This window comes from Lethenteron reissneri, chromosome 49 (genome assembly GCF_015708825.2).
Source record: "Lethenteron reissneri isolate LAM-NWPU_2019-01 chromosome 49, ASM1570882v1, whole genome shotgun sequence".
Taxonomy (NCBI): domain Eukaryota; kingdom Metazoa; phylum Chordata; class Hyperoartia; order Petromyzontiformes; family Petromyzontidae; genus Lethenteron; species Lethenteron reissneri.
This window is the reverse complement of record NC_083827.1, coordinates 3,116,514-3,131,222: the sequence shown is the minus strand read 5'-3', so window position 1 is coordinate 3,131,222 and position 14,709 is coordinate 3,116,514. Positions and strand designations below refer to the sequence as shown.

General features: G+C 46.9%; 1 protein-coding gene across 1 annotated transcript in view; it reads left to right on the top strand.

The window, feature by feature from the left end:
* LOC133354961 (cytoplasmic dynein 1 light intermediate chain 1-like) overlaps positions 1 to 14,130 on the top strand; it is a 38,178-nt gene extending 24,048 nt beyond the window's left edge. Inside the window, 3 exon segments of the mRNA XM_061572200.1 lie at positions 677 to 788; positions 2,019 to 2,144; positions 6,326 to 14,130. Coding sequence (XP_061428184.1) covers positions 677 to 788; positions 2,019 to 2,144; positions 6,326 to 6,435 — 348 coding nt within the window. The 3' untranslated portion in view covers positions 6,436 to 14,130.
* Positions 14,131 to 14,709: the final 579 nt, after the last annotated feature.

Genomic DNA, 14,709 nt, shown 5'->3' with positions numbered 1-14,709 from the left:
ACTGCATTAGACTGGCCACTTTAGGAGAGAGCTCTTATTTCCAATGAACCCCTGTACCTCCATGTCTGTTTCCTGGGAGATAAATAAGATGGATTGACTGGCCTAATAAAACTAATTGGTTTGTTATTATAATAATGACAATTTAGATTATGCGCTTTATCTTTGTATCAGATCTTGGGGTGTGTTGACATATGATAGTAACAATTGCAGTGGAGTGGCGTCAACAAACATACAACGGTAATGTATTGTGTACAAATTCAGTATCCAGATATAAATAAAATGTGTTTTAGTCTGAAGAAATACATTTGTAAAAAATAATCTTACATTTTTCTGGTAAAAATGGAGCTGTGGTGCAGTGGTTATCGCACTGTACTTTGAATTCAGCAACCCGAGTTGGGTCTTGAGTTGCCCCCCCTTCGCCAATCGGCGCTAACTAGAGTGGTGAAGTATGGTCAAACAAATCCCCATAACCAACGTGGCATGGGGGAGCCCTCCTCCAGCAGCGGATTGACAAGCGGCTAGAACTGCACACGTGGCAGACAGCTGGCCAAAACTGGGGCAATATGGCGAGTGTGAATGTCCTCTCCGAGCCGGGCTGCTGCCACCAATCCGCCACTCGCTGCTCTCTCCACCGCCGCAGTCATCTCTGACCGCGTCGCTTTGGTTTTCTGCACAGGACGTCTCGGGCGGATCCCCGCGGGCCGTGAGCCGGCCGGGCCAGACCAACGTGGCGAGCGTATCGCCTCTCCAGACCCCTGGCAAGAAGCTCGACCCGGCCAACATCAAGGGTGGGAGAGAGCCCTCTGGAGGACCTTGGCACAGTGCGGCATGATGCACGCATTGTGCCGGCCACCGTCTCTTCTCAGTCATTGTTTGGCGTTTTTATTTGGTTGGGCACGTATGCACTTAGCATCGCGATTCAATTCGAGAGTACGGTTTTATTTTTTGGTTCATTTTTGCCATCGCCTTTGCGTTATTTTTTTCAGTCTTGCTGTTACAGTTACGTGCGCACCATTCATCATATCCTTTGCATTTCATTTGCGCGCATTGTAAATGATCAACACTCGCACACACAATTTTGTACGTGCATTATGAGCATTAAACATATTTTAATTGATACGTTATTGCACACTTAATGACACCGAATTAAAAAAATGACCGGCAAATTACTCAATTGGGATTATATGTGATGTAATATATTTATTTATAGAGTGCCTCTACTCAAGGTACTTGGCAGCAGTCATTGCCCCTTCTGTGCAAACATGGTAGGACCCTCCTGATAGAATCATGAGGCTTGAGGATGCTTATTAATAATAACTCATGTAAATTATTACAGGAATGCAAAGATCGTTCAGCAGATCGTCAAAAATGTAGGGCACGTGCAAATATGACGGTTTCCTTCTGCACAATAGTGAAGTATTTACTGCCATGGTCATTCCAGTAGGTATCAATACTTTGTCACGTTTTATTTTGCTTTTGGTTTTTATATGTGTATATAATATATAAAAATATGTTCAGGAGTCTGGTGGAAATGTTTGAATTTGCTTTGTCAGTTTACAATTTCAACATCGGTTTCATCGGAATACAATTTACTTTTTCACGTTGTTACATCAACTTGTGAGCCATTACATTAATTAATATGTTCACGTTTACATCGGCACTTAATGTCGCGTGACTATTTTACAATGCGATGTCTTTAGGCCGATTTGTATTGAAGGAGTGTTTTGCATTGTGTTAGAGGGAAGCTGAGTACTTGGAAAAACCCCACGCGTATGATGGGAGAACACTTACGTGTCCGCACGTTTGGCTTTACAAACCCACTTGCTAGACTGCCACCTGTAGGCATGCAACACCAACTCCATGGGTTTGTACATATGTATGTATGAACTTCTTTCGCACAGTGCTTAGCCAACTGGACTCATCGGTTTTAACCACGTGGGTTAAACCCTAGCTGCACGATATCCGTGTCCCGGGGATGTGACCCCTCGTGAAGGGTTCGGCCGCTCGTGTACCCGCAGGTGGCGCGACCAGCGAGGGGGTCCTCGCCAACTTCTTCAACAGCCTGCTCACGAAAAAGGGAGCTTCGCCAGGGGGGCCCCCCTCCCCCGGCCAGGCAGCGTCCCCCGGGAACGCCAAGCCCCTGGGTAAGGGATCTCGAGTGCCGCCGTACCACACCGGTTGCCGCTCTCTTCACTTCGTTTTTCCCCTCTCCTGTTGTATTGCGGCTCTTTGTGAGGTCAAGGTTGCTGGGAGCAAGCCCACAAAAGGCCCAAAATGCCGAACGTGGCGTGGGTGTGAGGTACGTGCCTCGGAAATGAACGCCGAGAGAGACGCACGCGCGGATTGGAGAACATGCGCAAGTTAGCGATGTGATATTGACTCTCGAGATGAGTCGGTGGGCTTGGGCAGGACGCGTCGCTAGAAGGGACGACGGTTGAGGCTAACGACGGAGCGGCAGCCAAATGAGGGAACGTGCCCGAGACGATGTCAACTCTGCAGAGAGGGAGCTTATGTGCGGGAACCTGCAAGATTGACAGATGTCAATGGCTGGCTTTGGACACCTTCATCGAGCAGTGGATTGATCATGGCTGATGATGATTCCCCTTGTTGAAATAGGCAGTGAACATTATTGAAATTCTTGCGACGCCCTATCGGGCACAACAGTGGCTGGAAGGTACATGTCCTGTAACAAGTAACCAAGTGGGATGATGCAAGGGATTTCAAATAGCCTATTCTGAGCACACCTCCTGAATTCCCAAAATTGAGTTTGCTTGGTATATCCGTAATACAAATTTTATTTAAGACCTGTTCCACAATATGCATCTAATAAGTTCTAATAAGACATGTTGCACTTTGCTGGGGTCACAAGAAGCTGCTTACTAAGCAGCAGTGATGTTAGTGAAGGCAGTGTAGATTTCATAATAATTATAGCGGTTGGTCAGTCGAAACAAAAAAGCTTAGTCTCTCGTGATTTTGTTACTTTTCGGACGGTTGTCATCTCCACGTAGGTTTTTGTATTGCACTGCTACAAACATTTCTTCTGCATTGAAATGTTCACTAACCACTAACGGCATAACACTTGTACCTCTCTTGTGCTTGTGTGCATCTTGGTGTCCGTGCACGCGTGCGCGCGCGACGGGTTCCGATCGCTCGTGCCATGCATACGTAACCATCTGTGTCCGTGCACATGCGTCTGTCTCACTCTGCGCGTGAGCCACCACCACCACAACCCCTGTCTGTCTGCCTGTGTGTCTCCATGTTCCCGTGTCTCTTTGCGTTCCCCAGTCCACAGTGCCCGTCCTCTCGCCTCCTGTCTCTCCACCTCTGTCCTCTCCCCCTGTCTCTGCGTGTCTGTCTCTCGCGACCACACCGCCCCCCACCCCATCCACCACCATCACCCCCACGCGCCCGGCGGGGAGACTGCCCCGTGCCAGCAAGGTTGGTAACTGGCCAGCTGACCGGCCAACCGGCCGTTGGGCCGAACAGATACATTTAAAAGTAAATATGAAAGGAAAGCAATAAAGAATGCAGGCCAGACACCAGATGGCTTTCCCAATCCCTGCCACAACCCGAACATTCTTGCACGAGACAATTTTTAATGCACGTATGTACATTGAACTTCTTTCGCACCGGACGTAGCCTTCCGTGCTAATCAGAGGTGTGGGGGAAGGACAACGAACTAAACACAAAAAGCAGTTCTAACGGAATGAGTTTTCAATCTAGACGATTTAAAAGTGCATAGCTCCGGTGGCTTCGTAATATCGGATGGAAGAGTGTTCCAGACGGCCGCGGAAGCGCATCTGACAGCGTGCGATGCAGTGAGTGGAGTGGACCGACGATTGTCGGCAGTGGCGTAGCTTTCCAGTGTACAGACAGTGCAACTGCACCGAGGTCCACTGGCCGAAGGGAGGTGGGGGGGGGGTCCCCAGGCTCCAGGCTACTAATAGGGGGGGAAACTTTAGCGGGACGCCGCATTTCATTCTTTGCACCAAGGGTCCATTCCAACTTTTTTCCGCCACTTGGTGTTCCCGCGGGGGGCCAAGCAGGGATTGTGGAGGCCCGTTCTGACAACAAGTCCTGAAAGTGTGCGGACAGCTCCCTAGGCATTGCGCAGGCTGACCGCTCCGTGCCGTGTCCTTGACTCGGCTCCGTGGGTACGCGTTTGTCCTTTCGCAACTCTATTAAGTCTCAACTCGCAAATGTACGTGCGGCCAGCGTGGAGGTGCAGGCAAGCTTGGCGTGAGTTTATCCCGTGTGTGTGTATACTTCTAAGTCTTAACTCCACTGATGCTGCTTAATTTAATGTATATAAGCTGAAAATGTAGGAAATTTAATTAAGGCCACATTTTTACTAACAGGTCTGTCTGAAGCTGTTCAATGCCTAGAGGTTGAGCACGTTTCATGGGTGTCGGCATGCCTGTGCTTGTATTTATTCTTTTGTCTTTGGGCTAAACTTAATTTTAAGTTCACGAAGTAGACACTAAACGATGCGATGCCACCTCATATCCACAGTTGCGAAGTGGCCCTCTAAATGTTGAAAGAGAAAGTTCAGCGTTGTAGAGTACAGGACAATATAATTGGGATTGTGATGCGCATGACCACGCGTGTTACTAGGAGGGACGTACGTAAAAGGGGGCTGTGAAGAGGGGGGGGGGGGGGGGAGTCGCTTTTGCCAGGGTTTGGACTGCAACCCCCCCCCCCCCCCCCCCGTACTTAGCATTTGCCATGTATGTCTGTATGTATTTTGAACTTCTTTCGCACCAACCGTGCCAATTGGAGGTTCGGGGAAGGACAACAAACTAAACACAAAAAGCAGTTCTAAAGAAATCTAGACGATGATTTAAAAGTGCATAGCTCCCAGTGGCTTCCTAATATCAGAGAGAAGAGCGTTCCAGACGGCCGCAGAAGTGCATCTGAAAGTGCGCGATGCGGTGACCATCTTTGTTCGATGGCTAGCCATGTTACAATACTCAGGTTGTAACTGAGCCATTCCACAAACCTCGTATGTTGACAATCCATCAGGGATTGTTATTTCGAAGGTAGTTCTCTCTCTTTTTGGAAAATATGGCTTCATATTTAAGACCGGAGGCAGGTGGATGGCTTCACTATTCTGGCAAATAGCCCGAAGATGCTGGATGTAATTACCAGCGAAACGTCGTACTACTCAAATTCTAAATGTTGTGGATTCACTCTTCAAACACACCGGTGGGCTGAAGAAGTAACTTAGCGTTTTGTTAACGTGACACATTTCTTACTGATTGGCCGTGTCGGGTGGTGGAGGGTTGCGACACATTTATAATAACGCAATCTAACCCAAAAAACTTTATCATGAATAATACTGGCCGCAAAAGGCGATGTGTTAAGCAAATATGGCTTATTTCGTGGAATAAGTCAGGAGTTTGACATAGATACGTAAGTAAACACACCGTCGCCATCATTCCAGCTTGGATTGAGACGTTACTTCATCTGAGTGTCCGATACCGTGGTCATTTGAGGATTTTCCCCTTCCTCAGCAAAGTTGTCAAACTTGTTTCCATCTCAATTACACTCCTAATTGGTTGTCATACTGTAACCAAGTCAAACGCCACCCCATGATAATTCCTAACTATTACCCACCTCTTTCAAATGTCTTCAATGTCCATCCACAATTGTGGAACTTTACTTCTTACTTTTGTGAACTTAAGATCCAAGTTGTTCCATATTGTATGTGTGCCTTTTGCATTGCATCGATGCATATACACATCCCCCTCCTGCCCTCTCTCGCGTCTGCTTCATCGTGAACGCACCGTGCATGCATCAATAACCCTATTCCCCTTATTCCTTCCTTTCAAGCTTCCTGGCTTCTGCCGAACCAGATCGGGGGCATTGGCCCAGGACGGTGCTGCACGGCGTGTCAGATCATCTGTTGGTTCAGTGGTCAAAGTCTACCGGCCTCGCTTGAGTCTGTGGGCTGACGTGCTCGCTCACACGCGTGTCTGTATGTGCCCGTGTATGCATGTGCGTGCGCGCCGTTACGTTGCCTAAACCCAGAAGGACTGCCTTGCCAAGGCCTCGGCGCTCTTCACTGCATGACTCCTAATACTCCCCTTCGATTGTCAATCACCGAGTTTCACAATGACATTCGATGCTTTTCTCTTTGCGTTAAATATGTACGCTTTGGCTTTTTGTGAGCAGGCACTTTCATGAACCATGCCACACGCTTGCTTGTGGATTTATCGTTAAGCGTACACAAATGCCTCAAAGTACCGTTGGCTGCTTCTTAGTTTGTGTGTTTCGGTTGCCCTCATGCCGCTCTAACAATTCTCGTCTGTCCGCACACTCGCAGGTCCGAAACCGGCCATGACCGATGTGCAGGCTGAATTGGACCGACTGGTCCGCAAACCCGACTCGCCCGCTGCCCAACCCACGGCCTCCGCCCAGAACGAGGTCTTGTGAGATCCTCCACCTCGTCCTCTTCCACCTCCTCCCCCTCCCCGCCCACCGCCACAGCCACCTCTGCCACCGTTCCCAACGCCACCCCAAAACCGTTGGTCTGCGGGATCTGCCCCATCGCCCTCGGCCCGGCACCAGCAGGAACACGTTTGTTCCATTACCTCCCTTCCACCAGTACATCCGAGCCATACAGGTGGTTACACGTTTGGCTATATGCCGAGCCAGAACCAGACCATGAAACTCTAGTCTCGCAACATATCTGAATCTTGCTTGGGGCCAAGTAGGGCCAGGGGCGCATGGTTAATCGTGTACATCGTTGCACATGCCGTCATTGGCTCGGTTTTGCAGACTGGCTCGGCACGGACCCGGTGCAGCTCAGTTGTGCAGTGGAATAGAGGTACTACTTTCCACACTTTAAGTCATCTGGTTTATTTATTTCTAATTTGCAATTTGTTTAGTTTGATATTCCCCACCCCCCACCCCACCCACCCACACTGATGCGACGGAGCAAGTAATAAGCGTCGACTTTTGTTGATGTTGTTGGTAAGCAGGGGCAGCGTGCGTGGTTTGCCTGTCCGGCGGTCTGGATGTGCGGGCCTACTCGTACTTTTGGGCTTTGCCGGCGCAAATGCGGTCACGTGGCCACTGCACAGAGGCGTAAAACTGCTGCGGCACGAGATGTGCTTTGTGGGCTTTGCTGCGGTCACACCGGTTTTTGCCCTGAAGAGTTTGAGTCGCGCATTTGTCAATGTTAAAAGGTGGGTTTGTATCTCTGATGGCACAGAAGGACACCTGCATGTACAGCTATTGGGGTGGTGCTCTATTTAGATTCAGCTGCATTCAAGTCACACTTTGACCAAGTGATCGATGTCAATTTGTGCATTTTCTCTTTTGCAAGGGAGACTTGGAGGTCGACACAATTTTAAAATGTAGCCTAGTTGAAGGCACTTAAATTTTAGGGGAGTTTTTTTGGCAAGGTGGGATACTTGCAAACACTTAAAAGTTACTTTCCTGTACATTTCAAATAATGTTATTTGAAAAAAAAAACCATAGCACTCACAAATGACTGTGCAAAGAGAGGCAGCCACTGATTTGGCATGGCTTTGAATTTGCAGTTTATTCCAGAATAGGATCCGTGTTCAGTTATTTAAAACTGTTTAAATTATTAAAATGCAGCGGTAGTGATTCTACGTGTGTGTTGAACACACAGGATTTGCATCCTTAGATTCTGATCGCCGCGCTTAACGTGAAGCGGGAAGCCAAGTGTTTACATGGCATTTCAGGACGAGAACGCACATTGGTAGACTGACACTGGGAATACACTCTGGCATCATTTAGCGACTCTCAATGAGGGCTGAAAAGAGTGAGAAAAAATGCTTTCGACTTGGCACGACAGCGTCCTGAAATATGTTCTTAGTAGGAGTGCAGTAAATCGGTGTCGTTAATTTCCGAACCACTTTTAGCCAGTTTGCCATTTTCGATTGCCGGACTGTGGCGTTCTGGGGTTTGGGATTTACTTTGGCAGGAGGCAGAGTGGTCTAAGGAGTCCTATTAAAAGCCGGTGGGCCAAACTTGACTTATCAAAAAGACTATTTAAAACTTGAGAACGTTCGTAAAACTACATCGTATGCAATTAGCGCTATGAGTTTAGAAGATGTAATTTGTATTGTTTTCACGTAATTATCAATGACAGATTTCAAAGTAGAGCGGTGTATAAAACTGTTTCTTGTAAATATTGTCGAGGCGGCATTGACAAAATCAAACTTAAGTAAATGCTTCATTGGCTTTTTGTAGCCTAATCTTTGAAGATGAAGCTGCATGATGATTTAAAAGTTAACAACGGTTACAATAATTTGTTCCACCACGAGCCACTTTTTTAACATTCAAGTACCTCCGTAATGTTCAGCCGGCAGTGGCCTTGTAAATAGCCACACAGACGTTATTACTTGAATTCATGACAAAAAATTACATACATCTCATGCATAGCTGGGTTTGGAGACATTGCTGCACAATATCCAAAAGCAAATGACAACTTGAGCTGCATAGGAAATGATGGAAACGTCACGTGATTTAGAAGGTGTGCTTGGGTTGGACGCAGAACGAAGGGCAGGTTTCAACGCCAGATGGGGGAGGGGGGTCCTGTCCTGAATCTGGCCGGCAGCAAGGGAAGTGTGGCCGATCAGTCTTCCTGTCGCTCTGTTTTGGCTAAGGTGAATGACCTCATCGGCAAATCACGTCATCACCGTTGTGCTGACGTGCAGTTGTTGTGGAAATGCGGGTTGCGTTGGCTTGTGCAAAGAAGGGTGTGGAAGGTGTGAAAATCTCATAGTGGGATGAGTTGGCCTGCAGATTATGCAGATGATAGCACGTACATTTTAACGGCAGCAGACCATTTGATGCCAAAGCGACAGTGAGTTGTATGGGTGGACGTGTAACGTTACGGGAGAGGAGACCGTCACTCCGCAGCGACAGTAAGCTGTCATTACGAGTCTCACTGCTTAAAAACCAAACCTTAAACGGCACATCTGCGCGTTGTCCAAATTTGTCGCCGTGACTCGCCGTACGTCTAATTTTGAAGCTGGGATAGGCAGCCAAGCACTGTGTTGTGCAGCAACCTCCACACAACCCGTGCTCTCGCCAGGGTGTTGCATTCGATAATGAAATTACCCCATTAGTTGTTGCCACGGTGGCGAGATGTTAACTACATCACCTGGTATACAGTAGGTCGTGGGTTCGATCCCGACCCTGACGCCTGTATATTTGGAGTTTGCGTGTTTTCCCCGTGGCCGCGTGGATTTTTCTCCGGGTCCTCCAGTTTTTCCCTCCACATTTAGAAACGCGCGCTTAGAGTATTTGGCTGCTATAAATTTCCACACGATGAGCCACTTTTTGTCGAGCTATCATGTGGTTAGGTCGCTTCTGAAAAAGAGCTACGTTAGCTCAGGTGAGCCTTACCTGGTAAAATAGAAATAGTTTAGATTAGTTGGACAAGCCTGCTCAGTGTCACCACTGATAGCTGAAATGGTAACGACTTTTACTATACGGTTCAGCATGTTTGGGTGCTGTCCCACCTTGCTTGACAAACTACTCCTAAATGCAGCAGGTTTCTTGAACATGTGCATCTCCCTTGCAAAAGAGATCTTCATTGCAAACTCGCCAGGTTGCTCAACGGTACATCTGTTGATGTATTTCATGGACTCTTCCACTCTCAAACCCATTCTCCTACATCGGAGTTGTCAGGATTTGCCGCAGACACCAGCTCAAATTGTCACCTCGACCCTTACAACCAGCTGTCTGATATTTTTTTTTACTTAATTCATTTTGCGCGAAGGTATGAAAGAGTTCGGTCAAGAAGTGGGAGGCTAAAAGTCCATTGTGCAGTTTTGATAATTTACACAAAATCATGGTGTGCTTTAACCAGCTGCTGAAGGGTGGGGGGGGGTGTGTAGTCTTTTTTTTTGGCCAAACCTCTTTTGTTCTTATTAGAAGTGCCCAGAGCTTGCATAGTGCGGGCTTCTAAATGATCCTGTGCGTCCGCCATGTGCTCTGTGACCATGTTGAGTTATAAACAGCAATCGGTCAGGCATTGGATAAATATTTTGTTTTATTTTGGGCCAGAGGGGGGCAGGGGTGGGCGGAGGTGGCGAGTGGGCGAGTGAAAGTTTCAGCTCAACACTTCGAAAGAAAATTGCCTTAAAACATAAACAAGACATAATGAGGAAGACCAAAAACGACTTAACTTCACAGAGCTTCGAGCCCTCGGCGAAATTGAATCGTTGGACTGGCCGCTGCGTCACATGGGACACGTGTGACGCACGACTCGCTCAACACAGCTGACGGATCTCGGTCCATGGGCCCAGACCAAATATTTCACTTGTTGGAACTACCAGAGGATGGGTCACACTTGCGTTATACCAACTTCTTTAAATCACCAATAAAAAGTGAACGACAACCTTCTATAATAAGCATGTCATCATATATTCCACTTATGTTGGCCACGTAGCAGAGTACTGCGCTTCAGCCTGGTCCAGTAATTTACACTCAAAACTAGAACGCTGCAACCGACACTTTACCCACATGGCACGTGACCTGCCGATCGACTAACCGTTGTGGTGCACTCGTTTATACTGCTGGGTGGACAGACGTGCGGGGGGGGAGGGATTTAGGAAACTCTCCCCATTGTTTTCACCGCCGTACCGGGAGTTCGAAACGAACCGGCGACCTGTGAACCGCAAGTCCCAGTGCGCTCAACGACTGGACAAGACCAGACTCGTGATCCGTCCAGGCCGGAGCAAACTTCCGCCAGCGTGTCGCGATAAAACCCCATTCTGTGACGTGTCTGTCGTTGAGCCTCTGTAAAATGTCACCGCCGTAGAGAAGGAATTCTAATAGAGAACCCAACCCCCCACCACGGCCATGGTGGCCACGGCGGCGAGATGTTAACCACCTCACCTGGTATGCAGGAGATCGTGGGTTCGATCCCGACGCTTGTATATTTGGAGTTTGCATGGTCTCCTCGTGGTCGCGTGGATTTTTCTCCGGGTCCTCTGGTTTTTCCCTCCTACACATTTCGCATTGACACGCGTTTAGAGTATTTGGCTGCGATAAATGTCCTTCCGATAAGCCACTAAGTTGAGCTATCATTTGTGGTAGCCAGGTCGCTTCTGATAAAGGAGCTGTATAGCTCAGTGGGCCTTACCTGGTCGCAAATAGTTTCGTTCTGATGGGCTGTGCGGCCGAATCTCGGTGAGCGATGCATATGCACGTGGGAAGACTGCCGTGCAAAGCGCTCGCGCTGTGGAGAGTCGAGGGGACCCGTACCGCGACGCGGGGTGGGGATGTCGCGGGGTAGCAAGGCACCCGCGCGGCGCGGAGGACAAAAATGAGTTTTGTTTATCGCCCATGCAGGCTTGGGACCGTCCACTTTGTAAAAACCAAGCGTGTGATCACCTCCAGTCGTTGCACCTTTTTCTAAAAAACGAAACGTTATCGATTCACTCCGACTCGCCCAGATTCGGGTGCGGTTAATTGTGCCGGGTTTGGTGTAGGGCCCCAGACGACTTGACGTGTATGTATCCTCTAAGGAACGGTGACATTTGATGGGCTTCAACTATGGGACTAAATTATGTTAATGGTGGCATTAAAAGCAAGCTGTTTAGTATACAGTTAAGTGCACTAGCTTTGTTGAGCCATAGACTAAAGTTAATTTTGGCTTTAGCCTCTGGCTGCATGTAGCTTAGCATACTGCTAGTGATTAGGATGCATATAATGATACACGTGCTGTTCGAAAACAAGATACACATGAGCATGTCATTCTTAATTTAATTTTCAAAGTTTTGTTGTTCATGGTTTTAGAAGTTGGGTTTTCTTTGAATGTCGATCGCCATTTTAAGCTAATTGTACCCAGGGGCAGATTTCTGAAACGTTTTCATTTGAAAGCACATCATGAAAAGAATGCATTTTGTATTCATTTTGTACATAATTGCTTCACGTTTTTTTTTACTTGTAATTTTGAAAATGTCTGCTAAAGTATTCTCCAGCGTGTAACACAGTGTGTTAACGAAAACCAAGTTTTTATACAATTTTGTTAGGTAAATCACAAGCAAAATAACCCGTTCTCATCAACGGATTAAGGTTGAGCGGAGGAGCGAGTTCGGGGCTTAATGCGTCTAATTAACGACAAATGACGATCGCTCGTAGCACTACAAATCATGTACAGCAGCCTGCTTGTTAATAACAATAATATTACAGGAACCATTGTATTCCTCCACTGGTATAACGGTAAACTGCAAACTTATTTGAAAGAAGAAAACCATTTATTGCTTTATTCAGGAGTGTTATAAGCATGTACTCCCATAGGAAAATGAACGCATATTAAGAGTGATGCACACGCGAGGTGGCTGTGTGTGGACGAATAACATAGCGCCGGTGTTGATGAAACCTCCAGGAGTAATTGGCCGAGCCTGCTGTTGCATTGCTTTACAAGGTTGTCTGGAAATCCATTCGGTTGAACAATCCACCAGCCCCCCCCCCCCCCCCCCCAGTCTATTTCACATTGAAAGTTGTCAGCATTGCATGCAGGGTACTATCATTTTTATTTTCTAATGTTTAAAAACGTCTTCATTACGTGTTTTTTTTTTTTCCCTCATTGTTTTGTTATTTTATTTAACTGAGAATTGTAACGCGCCTAATCACTGTACTCATTACCACTCTCGTAGATTCGGCCCTGCATGTTGGAGGCAAGCCTGCCTATTTTGCACCTTTGCCATGTACCCCGACTGTCAGATTCAACTACAAGGGAACGTTTACATAACTCGGGATGACTTGACGTTCAATCGAGTACAATCCGTGGACCCAGATGTTTGAGCTGTCGCTACCAAGGCGACGATTTCTTTCTCGAACTAATCAATGATGGTGAATTATACCTCAGCCTTGTCAAACGAGCAGTTTATCACGCAATTCACGATTTATTGGCCGTATAAAAGACATGCTAGCGCTTAGGTTTCACCTGCTTGGGCCTTGGCAATTTTGTTTGGTGTTGCCTGGCCCATTAACACCTTCAGCCTGAGTGCTAAATCTGGACGTATGATTCGCCACTTCTGAATTAACTGAACCAATCAATTCAATGCCTAGGATCGTGTTAAGTACGTCCTGTCATGATGTCTTGGGTGAGCACATTAACCTGTCTAACAAACGTGACGGCGTTCTTATTCACCAATCTTAAGATATTTGCTGTTGCACATGTATACATGCCCTGCGCTGTTGTCCTTTAAAGGTCCAATATTGGCTGAGGTCATTGAAATAAACTCCCATCTGCACTGCATGGACGTCGGGGTCAACACCAACATTGGTGTGCTTCTACGGTGGCTAGGAGATGTTAACTAGCTCACCTGGTATACAGGAGGTCATGGGTTCAATCCTGACCCCAACACCTGTATATTTGGAGTTTTACATATTTCTCCCCGTGGTCGTGTGCATTTTTTTCTGGGCCCTCTGGTTTTTCCCTCCTACATTTAGAAACGTGCATTGAGAGTATTTGTCTGCGATACATTTCCACGTGACAAACCACTTCGTTGAGATATCATTTGTGGCCAAGTCGCTTCTGAAAAAGAGCTGTATAGCTCAGTGGACCTAACCTGGTAAAAATAAAGAGTTCATTGGTGACTTAACATCAGCCCTGTGACCTCAAATCGCGCAACTGTGATTGTTAACGTCAGCCCCTTCCGACTCCCAAAAGCAAGCCACTCCAGCAGAGAGTTTTCATTACTCCAGTATGAAATTATCGCCTTTGCCAGCGCCGTGGAGAACTGAGGCCTGAGGCGAGATCTTGTCAGGGGATTTAGAGGCGTCGGTGTGAGTTGCACGAATCAAAACGCTCGAATGGATTTGACGACTTCCTCAATGCAGGAGTCCGATATGAACCAGGTTTCCAGCCAAACATTGTTTTGCATCTAATTATTAAGGAGCCGTTGCTTTTTATTAGTCAATAATTCACTCATTTGCAGAATGGTGTGTGTGCTTAGCGGTATTCCACTATTAGCGCTTGCAACGTGTTTTGGTGGAAGCCTGGTTGTAGAAGTTCCTTGGCACAAAGCAACGAGTTTGCAGAGCATAACGTTGTAATGTCTAAATTACAGTAATGTCATTTAAATAATGTATTTGAACACAAAACTAAAATAAACTGGAATTGGTTTTAAAGCTGCCTTTGAGTTTCTTTCAAAACTGTCATTGTGCGTGCCCTTTGCCCGAGTTGCTTTTTTGAGGTTTCATCATTAGAAGTTGATGCCACGTAGGCCACGTGATCGTTCTCTCTACCCGGCGATGTCACCATTCATCGCCCCCAGCTGCCCAATTGCCTTGCATCAGGCTTAATTTGACTGAAATGCAAATGAATATGATGTAAGAATCTTGATTTAAAGCTTTCGTGACTGCAGGAATACATACTCTTTGGTTCTTTCGGTAAAGTCACGTAGGTATAAAATAAAATAAATCACGACGTTTCGGGCGCAACACAAGCATCCATCATCAGGTGGGAAAGCACGGTCTGCACTTGGATGCTTGTGTTAAGCTCGAAACGTCGTGATTTATTTTATTTTATACCTACGTGGCTTTACCGAAAGAACCAAAGAGTATGATGTAAGAATGTTTTTTTGAATCAAATGAAAAATCTGGAATGGTGCCAAATTACTGAGAAATTGAACCGCTTTAGGTTGATATGGCATGCTGATGGCACCGTCTTGATATGCACAACACCGATGCATGCGGTTGTTGAGTTTG